Below are 10,729 nucleotides of genomic sequence, written 5' to 3'. Positions count from 1 at the left end.
GAAACAGCGGAGCTGTAGCGCGGCTGCACCAGTATTAAGACCTTTACATTTCTTCAGAATAATATACACGTTGGAGAGGTGGTTCATCAAGAATTCTGCAAAATAATACGAGGTGTGTTGCAGAAGCTGAAAGCAATGGCGTTTTCCATCTCCAATCTTCAATTGGAGAACATGTGTGTTCACCCAGTAATAGATTTCAGAGACAGATAGAGGATTGGGAGAGAGAATACTAAGGTTGAGCTGACGGTCTTCTGTGTATATGTAGAATTTGATTTCTGATGTTTTCTTAAGGGACACCATATAGCTGTGAAGTAAAAGTGGGAACAATGTCGCGCATGGCTCTATTGGAAGCGCTGTTGGAGTGGAAAGAGACGGCATTGAAGAATTATTATTTTTAGCCATTGGTTCAGTGACAATGACTAATGATAGCCACTCGATGTGCTGAATGTTTGATACACGAAGCAATGATATGCTGAGTTTTCACCTTTATTCGTTCCCTATAGCAGCAGACACATTAGCCAAATGTCAACCACAGGAGCTCCAGAAACCCAGGATAACGTGATGTGATATGTAGCTCCCCTAATGGATGTGAGGATGTCGGCGAAGAAACGTCTTTGACTTGTGGAATGTCAGAATGTAAATATCACACACCATTGAATGAAGTTAAGGCAACAAAACATAAAAACACAAATAGTGAACTCAAAAGATTGTCATTCTCCTTTTATTATAATAAGCGGTGCCGCATTCAGAGTGAATCACAATTTTCGTTTCGTTCCATAGAGTCATTATACACTTCAAGGAATCAAACAAAAGTTGTTCAAAATATTCTGGCCCGATCAACCTGAACAAGTCGATCGGCAATAACTTGTAAAATACTGCATGTTATATACAGGATTTAAAACTGTCGGTTAGAACAAGTGAAACATTAACCAATGTAGGTTTACCCTGGGACTTATTAATACTTCTGATTAAATTCCTTTTGAGGGACGGGTGTCCCACTAAACAGGAGTAATTGTTGCCACTATCCCACTCGGCTGCAGTCACCCTCAATCTACTGGAAAAGGATCCATTCCCCTTCCCACACTCCAGCTGACACGGGTAATCCGCATCCAAAAGGGTGTCATTGACCATCCAAGCGACGTAAATCTCAGTCGGATAAAAGCCGATGGCTAGACACACCAGTGTAGCTGTCTTCTCAGTGTTAATCTCGTCCATTGATGGAGGAAGAATGTAGACTTTAGGAGGATGCATTTCACCAACTGTAAAGAGAATATTACCAGTTAAACTGAGTCTGTTAGTTGTCCAGTGTTAACATCATATATTTCGAGGTAAGTAATAATGTGCATATGGGGAATCAGAGTTTTCTTCAAACTGCAAAATGTTACACATAACCCTGCCTGTGCAGTCGTATATTTAATGTCCGTTGTTTGGGGGATCAATTTTGTCTGATTTCCAATTGCAAAATGTTGACACAATCACTTATTTAAAAGGCTCTGACACTGTTGCGATGCAACAGTTTGAAAGTACTTAGATTTTTAACATTGGTCTTTGCCAGTTGGGAAAGGACGGAATGGAATAATTTAATCTATACGTAAATTAGAAATTGAAGACATATTTTAGGCGATTTGTCGTCGAATCAGTGTCTGAACGAGTATCATCTGTGCTTACCCTTTACTTTCCTGGTGGAGGTTTTCTCTCGTGTTGGTAATTCACTGTTTCCTACGACGCAGACATATTCCACCCCGCTGTCCCACTCCGCCGCGGTAACTTTCAGTTTGCTCACGATGATGGTTTTGCTTCCAATCCACTCCGGATTTCGAGTCTCCACTCCTTCCGTTCTCGCAATCCCATTCACTTGCCAGGACACGCTGACATTTTCTAAATCGGTGTAAAGGATTTCACAAACCATTGTCGCTGTCTGTAGTGTCCAAATCTCTTCAAACGAAGGATTCAATATTTTTACCGAAATGTCCAACTCATGACAATCACCTGGAAATAATAAGAAATGGTTATTTGAAGCTGTCATGGTAAAGTAAAGAATACTAATAACTGCACGAAGCTCCAAGAGATGAGAAAGAATTCTACTTACTGTAATGTGCTCTGAGTTCGCACAGCTTATTTGTGCTTAGTCAAACACATTCTGTGCTCTCCTGGTCTCCCTGCTTTCATTCCTATGGCTTCTATGGATTATGCCCTCAGGAATCATTCCAGACATTTATTCCACTATTTTAGAATTGCTCTGGGTGATTTATAATGGAGAGTAATTGTCCCCGTGCTGTCCATGCTCACTGTTCAGACTGACTGTTGCAAGATTGCAATACTCTTAGTATAAAGGATTCTAAAAGTCTCCTCTGCAGCAATCCAAATTACGATTTGAATGAGTCTGCCAATGACGGGGAAATTAACCGGTGCAGACTTGGATTTTGTAGACTGATTTCAAGATTGATTTTTCTTTAGCGGAATATAAAAAATGACTCATTTCACTAAAGTGGCACAGTTTGAAGGTCGTGTCTTCATGAACCACTGTTGAAGAGTATAAAGAAAGGAGAACTACACAATTACGAGCCTATACGTGGTCCGTTGGAACACAATGTTTGCATTGGTAATAGTGAAATGGTCTTCTACCTAACCGTACTTGAGCAACGTTAAGGGACCAATGAGCAGGGATGTATAGAAACGCAGAACCTAGCAGCTATTCGACACTTCGAACTACTCCACCATTCAAAATGACCCTGGATAATTATCTAACTCACCAGCGTACCTCAGCGCTCTTCCGAAATCCCTTGAGATCTTTAGCATCTAGAATCTATCTATTTCCTGTTCAAATAGATGGCCTCTATAGCCGTTTGTGAAAGAGAATTCCATTGGTTCGCCATCATATGAGTGAGCACATTTCTCCTCATCGCAGTCGTTGATGCCTCGGCAGTATCCTGAGTCTGTGGCCATTCGTTTTAGAACCCCTATGCGGAGGAAACAACATTTCCATATCCAGTTTGCCCAGCCTTGTCAGAATGTTACATGTTTCAGTGAGATCACCTCTCGTTCTTCTGAATTCCAATTAATACAGGCGAAGTCAACCCACTCTCCTCTCATGCGAAAATCTTGCCAGGTCAAGAATCTCTCTGGTGAACATAGGCTACACTCTCTGATTGGCGAGTGTATAATTTGTTAGACAAGGAGACAAACACTGGATACAATCCTCCACATGTGTCCTCACCAAGGTCCTGTATAGCTGCAGTAAGGCCCGTTTACTCAATTAATCTTGCAATGAACGTCCACATAGCATCTGCCTCCATAAAATGCATGCTGTTGCCTGCATGCTTCTTTTCAGTATTTGGGAGACAGGGACTCTGAGGTCCCATTCAATGGCAGAAGTTCTCATCTACCGCCGTTGAAATAATAGTCTGCCAAGATATTTCTCCATCTGGAGTGGATTATCATAGAATTTACAGTGCAGAAGGAGGCCATTCAGCCCATCGAGTCTTCACCGGCTCTTGGAAAGGTCAACACATCCGCCCTATCTTCATAACCCCGTAACCCCACCCAACACTAAGGGCAATGTTGGACACTAAGGGCAATTTATCATGGCCAATCCACCTAACCTGCACATCTTTGGACTGTGGGAGGAAACCGGAGCAGCCGGAGGAAACCCACGTACACACGGGGAGGATGTGCAGACTCCGCACAGACAGTGACCCAAGCCGGAATCGAACCTGGCACCCTGGAGCTGTGAAGCAATTGTTCTATCCACAATGCTGCGCTGCCCCTTTCAGGAGTTGAACTTCAATGTGGAGAAATTACTTCACATTTCTCCACATTATACTACATTTCCAATGCATTTGTCCAATTACTCAAATTGACCAGATACACTTGAAGCCTCTTCACATCCTCCTCACCGTTCACATTCCGGCCAAGTTTCATGTTGTCAACAAACTTGGAAATATAAGATTTAGCTCGCTGATCCAAGTCGTGGTTGTATATTGTGATTAACTGGGACACAAGCAGTCACTGTGTGTCATTTGGATAAATACTCATTTATTCCTACGCTCTGTGCCTGCCTGCTAAGTATATCTTCATACATGTCAATATATTACTTTCCACCATATGCACTTTAATTTTGCACACGAACCTCCTAGTTGGGAATTTTGTTATTTCTGAAAATCCAAATACACCATATCCACTCGTTCACCCTTAACGTTGCTACTTTTTACATAATCGAAAAACACCAGTTGGTTTGTCAAATATGAAATTCCTTTAATAAATCAATGTTGACGTTGTCCAATCCCGTTGATATTTTCTAATTGTACCGGTTTTGCATCCGTTATGAAAGGAAAGCATGTCTTCAGTATGTTAACGTAAATATTCGCACTGGCAATAGGAGTCATTCCATTCATTCTCAACGACCTAAAGTCTAATTAAATTAATATTGCTTGTCGTTGTTCCCTCTAAAGCGTAATATCATATGATGAAAATTAGATGAACCACTTTTAAAATATTCGAAAATGTCATGTGTCCTTAAATCTGCATGCTACTAGAATGGACGAAAGCAGCGCTATGGCTTCACAGCGCCAGGGTCCCAGGTCCAGCTGGGGCACTGCCTGTGTGGAGTCTGCACGTTCTCCCCGTATCTGTCTCGGCTTCCTCCGATGCTCTTGTTTCCTCCCACTAGTCCCGAAAGATCTGCTGTTAGGTGGTTTGGACGTTCTAAATTCTTCCTCAGTGTGCCCGAACAAGCACAGGAATATGGAGACTCGGGGCTTTTCACAGTAACTTCATTCAAATGAAAATCTACTTGTATCAACAAATATTATTATTATTACATGTCAATTGCACACGTCGGCAAATTTGGTAAGTAGCCTTATTGCTAGATTTGTCAATTTCTCTCAAGTAATGCCAATGCTTCAAGGAAGAATGTTGCAGAAACTGTTGCTCGTGTTTAGTGAAATAATTGTCCCACCTTCCAGACTCTCTGATGAACATTCGTTTGTCCATTTGCATTCCCGATTTGACTGAATAATTTCTCCTTCTCCAGTGGTAGATGTGAAGATGCTCTTGTCCACTGGCAGACCTGATTTTATATCTTCCATTGCACCTCCTCTCACACGAGTAGATGTGAACATGTTTCTTTCGACAGGCAGGCCGCTTCCATCTCTGCCGTTACCTTTTCTTTCAAAATGAGTGCTGTGAATATGTAATTGTGCACTTCCGGCTCAAAATCACCGGACGAGATCAGCAAAGGAGGGGACAATACGTCGATGTGAACAGACCACCTCAAACTAAAAGGTATTTAACAAAACTCACATATTCATAACGTACTTGTTTCAGTAAAGTACAATATTCGAAGCTCAGCAAGCAATGGGATTGCGACATGACTGATTAAAACAAATGAGATCATGTCAAGGTTGAGCAAAATCACAGCTGCAACATTGGGATACTTAGAAGTAGACAAAATCAGATATTTACGTGTATTCAGGAGCTAAGTTTAAGGCTGAATTCTTCACACCTGTGTTCTTGATAAAATACATTTCATCATCAGATTTTTCATCTTTATGAAGAGACATGAGGGGCTTGATGGTACAAAACAAAATGCACATTGATATTTCTACTCCAGAGTGGTTTCACTGCAGAAGCATAGCTTGGCTGTCCATTATTATTGATTCAACACAAAGCGAACATCATAGAATCATATAAGTAGAATCATAGAAGTTTACAGCATGGAAACAGGTCCTTCGGCCCAACCATTCCATGCCGCCCAGTTTTTACCATTAAGCTCGTCCCAGTTGCCCGCACTTGGCCCATAACCCTCTATACCCATCTTACCCATGTAACTATTTAAATGCTTTTTAAAAGACACAATTGTACCCGCCTCTACTACTACCTCTGGCAGCACATTCCAGACACTCACTACCCTCTGAGTGAAGAAATTGCCCCTCTGGGCCCTTCTGAATCACTCCCCTCTCACCTTAAACCTATGCCCTCTAGTTTTAGACTCCCCTGCCTTTGGGAAAAGATGTTGACTATCTACCTTATCTATGCCCCTCATTATTTTATAGACCTCTATAAGATCACCCCTAAGCCTCCTACGCTCCAGGGAAAAAAGTCCCAGTCTATCCAGCCTCTCCTTATAACTCAAACCATCAAGTCCCGGTAACATCCTAGTAAATCTTTTCTACACTCTTTCTAGTTTAATAATATCCTTTCTATAATAGGGTGACCAGAACTGCACACAGTATTCCAAGTGTGGCCGTACCAATGTCTTGTACAACTTCAACAAGACGTCCCAACTCCTGTATTCAATATTCTGATCAATGAAACCAAGCATGCCGAATGCCTTCTTCACCACCCTGTCCACCTGCGACTCCACCTTCAAGGAGCTATGAACCTGTACTCCTAGATCTCTTTGTTCTATAACTCTCCCCAACGCCATACCATTAACTGAGTATGTCCTGCCCTGATTCGATCTGCCAAAATGCATCACCTCACATTTATCTAAATTAAACTGCATCTGCCATTCGTCGGCCCACTGGCCTAATTGATCAATATCCAGTTGCAATCCTAGATAACCTTCTTCACTATCCACTGTGCCACCAATCTTGGTGTCATCTGCAAACTTACTAACCATGCCTCCTAAATTCGCATCCAAATCATTAATATAAATCACAAATAACAGTGGACCCAGCACCGATCCCTGAGGCACACCACTGGTCACAGGCCTCCAGTTTGAAAAACAACCCTCTACAACCACCCTCTGTCTTCTGTCGTCCAGCCAATTTTGAATCCAATTGGCAACCTCGCCCTGGATCCCGTGATCTTTAACCTTCTGCAACAACCTACCATGCGGTACCTTGTCAAAGGCTTTGCTAAAGTCCATGTAGACAACGTCTACTGCACTGCCCTCATCTACCTTCTTGGTCACCCCCTTAAAAAACTCAGTCAAATTTGTGAGACATGATTTTCCACATTCCACATTCGCTACTCTCCAATCTTCAGGCACCTCACCTGTGGCTGCCGATGATTCAAATATCTCTGTTAGGGGACCCGCAAGTTCCTCCCTAGCCTGCCACAACATCCTGGGATACAGTTCATCAGGTCCCGGGGATTTATCTACCTTTATGCGCTTTAAGACTTCCAGCACCTCCTCCTCTGTAATATGCACACTTCTCAAGACATCACTATTTATTTCCCTTAGTTTCCTAACATCCATGCCTTTCTCCACCGTGAATACCGATGAGAAATATTCATTCAGGATCTCACCCAACTCTTGTGGCTCTGCACATAGATGTCCTTGTTGATCCTCAAGAGGCCCTACTCTGTCCCTAGTTACTCTTTTTCCCTTTATGTATCTGTAGAAGCTCTTTGGATTCTCCTTTGCATCATTTGCCAAAGCAATTTCATGTCCCCTTTTTGCCCTCCTGATTTCCCTCTTAACTTTATTTCGAAAATCTCGATACTCTTCAAGGGATCAACTTGATCCCAGTTGTTTATGTACATCATATGCCTCCTTCTTCTTTTTGACCAGAGTCTCAATATCTCGAGTCATCCAGGGTTCCCTACTTCTACCAGCCTTGCCCTTCACTCTAAAGGGAATGTGCTTACCCTGAACCCTGGTTAACACATTTTTAAAAGCCTCACATTTACCAGCCGTCCCTTTGCCTGCCAATAGTCTCCCCCGATCTACCTCTGAAAGTTCCTGTCTGATACCACCAAAATTGGCCTAGCCCCAATTAAGAATTTTAACTCTTAGGCCAGACCTATCATTCTCCATAGCTATCTTAAAACTAATTGAGTTATGGTCACTTGTCCCAAAGTGATCCCTCACTAACACTTCTGTCACTTGCCCTTCCTTATTTCCCAAGACGAGGTCAAGTTCTGCCCCCTCTCTAGTCGGTCCATCCACATACTGAATGAGAAATTCCTCCTGAATACACTCAACAAATTCCCCTCCATCCAAGCCCCTAATGCTATGGCTGGCCCAGTCAATGTTGGGAAAGTTAAAGTCCCCTACTATTACCACCCTATTTTTCTTGCAGCTATCTGTAATCTCCTTGCATATTTGCTCCTCAATTTCTCGCTGACTATTTGGGGGCCTGTAGTACAGTCCTACCAAGGTGATCTCTCCATTCTTATTTTTCAGTTCCACCCAGAGACTCAGTGGGCGAGCCCTCGGATATATCCCCTCTAAGTACTGCCGTGATGTTCTCCCGAAACAAAAACGCCACTCCCCCTCCTCTCTTACCTCCTGTTCTATCCTTTCTATAGCATCTGTACCCCCGGAACATTGAGCTGCCAGTCCTGCCCCTCCCTTAGCCATGTTTCAGTCATAGCTATAGTATCCCAGTCCCATGTTCCCATCCATACCCTGATTTGTATACAGCGTATACAACAGCGTATACGTCAATTAAAGCATCAGAGCCGCAACCAGCCCTGTCCACAACACAAGTGCAAAGAAGGTTACTAAAACCTGGTCTCCTCAGAAAGGAATAGGAAACAAAAGGGTTATCCGCAACATTTACAGTCAGGTTCAGTGTGATGTCTGAGAAACTCGAAGTTAAGGCCAAATCATCCAGCTTTAGGGCTTCATTACAGTTCGCTATTCCAAAGCATGAAATATGCTCAGAAATCTCAGATACTCATGTATTGAGGGTCTGTGACTACGTCAATGGCAGTATGGGTTCCAATAGGAAATAAACACAGAAACTACTGTAAAACTCAAATTGTCTGTCAATATATGTGCAGACAAAAACATTTTGGGCATTTCGAGCCCAATTTCCGGTACGGCTTTTCTCGTCACGAAGAAGAATCACTGTGGAGCCGAAACGTTAACTCTGTTGTATCTCACGACAGAAGCTGCCAAGCCGCCTCAATATTTACAAAATTGTGTGTTTTTTCTTCAGATGTCCAGAAGTTGCAGTGTGTTATTTAACTGCAGTGCTTTCTATCTTGCACATTCGCCCTATCTCACTACTGTATGTTCAATGGTGCTCTCTTCCGGCACTTCCATTCAGCAGATTGATGTACTTGGCATTTCAGACAAGTTACATTTCATCATGATCAGAATCAGCACGTGTGGGTCAGCAATGTGTCGCAATGGCTAGTACTGCTGCCTTTGGGCGCCAGAATTCGGGTTCGATCCAAATCCCAAGTCCGTGTGGAGTTTGCACATCCTATCTATGTTTGCATGGGTTACATCCCCACAACCCAAAAAGAAGCGCTGGGTAGATGGATTAGCCACGTTAAATTGCCCCTTAATTGGAAGAAAATAATTCTTTACTCTAAATTTCGAAAAAATAAAGAGCACGTGCTCAACAATTATTTGTTTTGATGAAACCATGAGCGTTTTCTTCTTCATGGATCGAGAGTACGCAGGCCGATTATAAAGCCATGAACACCACCAGGTGAGATCAATGATCCAGCAGCAAAACGAATCTAATATCATTCCATGATATGTTGAAACATCTCTTGGTCCACAACTCTGAGTTACGAGTACAGTTTTGCGTAAATATCAACATTTGCTTGAAACAATGTGATCAGAAACGATTCGAATAAACACACGAACGTATTTCTTGAAACAAAAAGATATTATTTGCTCAACCCCGTATCATGTTGCTTATCTGCGCCTATGGCGTATTGCAATGGCTGAGCAGAAGATTTTAATTCTTTAAATGCAAATATTTGCTCAAATTCAAATCTGCGTTTTGAAATGTTTTGTTGTTTTCGGCAGACACTCCAAGTTATGACAGACTTAAACAATAATCTGTTGATTGGGGTAACCAACGCGCACTGTCTTCTGCTCATGGAATACAGAGCCGTCTCTGTTCAGCTACTTTGTTTTAAGTTTAAAACTATCTCACAATCGCCCAGTGATCGTAATTACAAGTTAGACAAAAAATGTATCATATATTCTGCACATCATTGAGTCCTCACATATCTTGTGCCGGCATACGGGTTGAGTATTAATCATTTCATTGGGCTGGATTTTTCGGTCCCCAGCCGTCTGCTTCTGGGCGACGCGACCAATTCTTCGCTTGGTCAATGCTCTGTCACTTGTTCAAGCCACCCTATGCCGCACGGGAAACCGCGGGCTGGGGTGCGCTGCGGGCGGGAGAAAAGTAACACTAAATGGATCTGATCACTGTTTGATATTGCGTAAGGATTAAAGTGGAGAACGCATATTGTATTAATCCATTCTGAGAAGCCGTCCTTACCTTTCGGGTAGCTGATACTTCTCGTTTCATTGGATTGCGAGGGTAGATGAAAGGCCGTACAGGTGTATTTTGCTCCACTCTTCCATTCGATTGAAGGTAAAATGAGAAGGCTACTGGTGCTAAAGGTGTGGTCCTGTTCCAGAGCGCTGTGGAAAGTGGTGTTTTCGACGTCAAATCAACTCCGTTCTTCTCCCAAGAAATGGCTATTCTGTCCGGGTAAAATCCTCTCACCAAACATGTGAGAGTAGCAGAGCTGGAACTTTGAATATCCTCTGGTGATGGAGGCAGCAGACGAAGATTGGGTTTCTTTGGGTCGGCTGTAACAGAAGTTCAAAAAGATTAGTCTTCCCCCATTGCCATTCGAAATACGGTGCTAAGACTTTACCCACCTTTTATCTGTCCTGTCCGTTTTGATATCGGAGTCGATGATTGACCCTGTTGTGCTGAACAGTTGTATTCAGCACCGCTATCCCACTCTTTCACACTGCTTGTCAAGCGGCTGATCGTTAGATATTGGTTTCCCT

The 10,729-nt window shown here is 42.7% G+C and overlaps 1 gene segment (V, D, J or C); it reads right to left on the bottom strand.

The window, feature by feature from the left end:
• Positions 1–724: 724 nt before the first annotated feature.
• LOC140420794 (Ig heavy chain C region-like) overlaps positions 725–10,729 on the bottom strand; it is a 70,431-nt gene continuing 60,426 nt past the window's right edge. The window contains 4 exon segments of the C gene segment in view: positions 725–1,259; positions 1,669–1,989; positions 10,206–10,522; positions 10,595–10,729. The exon segment at positions 10,595–10,729 is cut by the window's right edge and continues 168 nt beyond it. Coding sequence covers positions 883–1,259; positions 1,669–1,989; positions 10,206–10,522; positions 10,595–10,729 — 1,150 coding nt within the window.

This window comes from Scyliorhinus torazame, chromosome 5 (assembly GCF_047496885.1).
Source record: "Scyliorhinus torazame isolate Kashiwa2021f chromosome 5, sScyTor2.1, whole genome shotgun sequence".
Lineage (NCBI taxonomy): Eukaryota > Metazoa > Chordata > Chondrichthyes > Carcharhiniformes > Scyliorhinidae > Scyliorhinus > Scyliorhinus torazame.
This window is presented reverse-complemented; position numbering and strand designations above follow the sequence as displayed.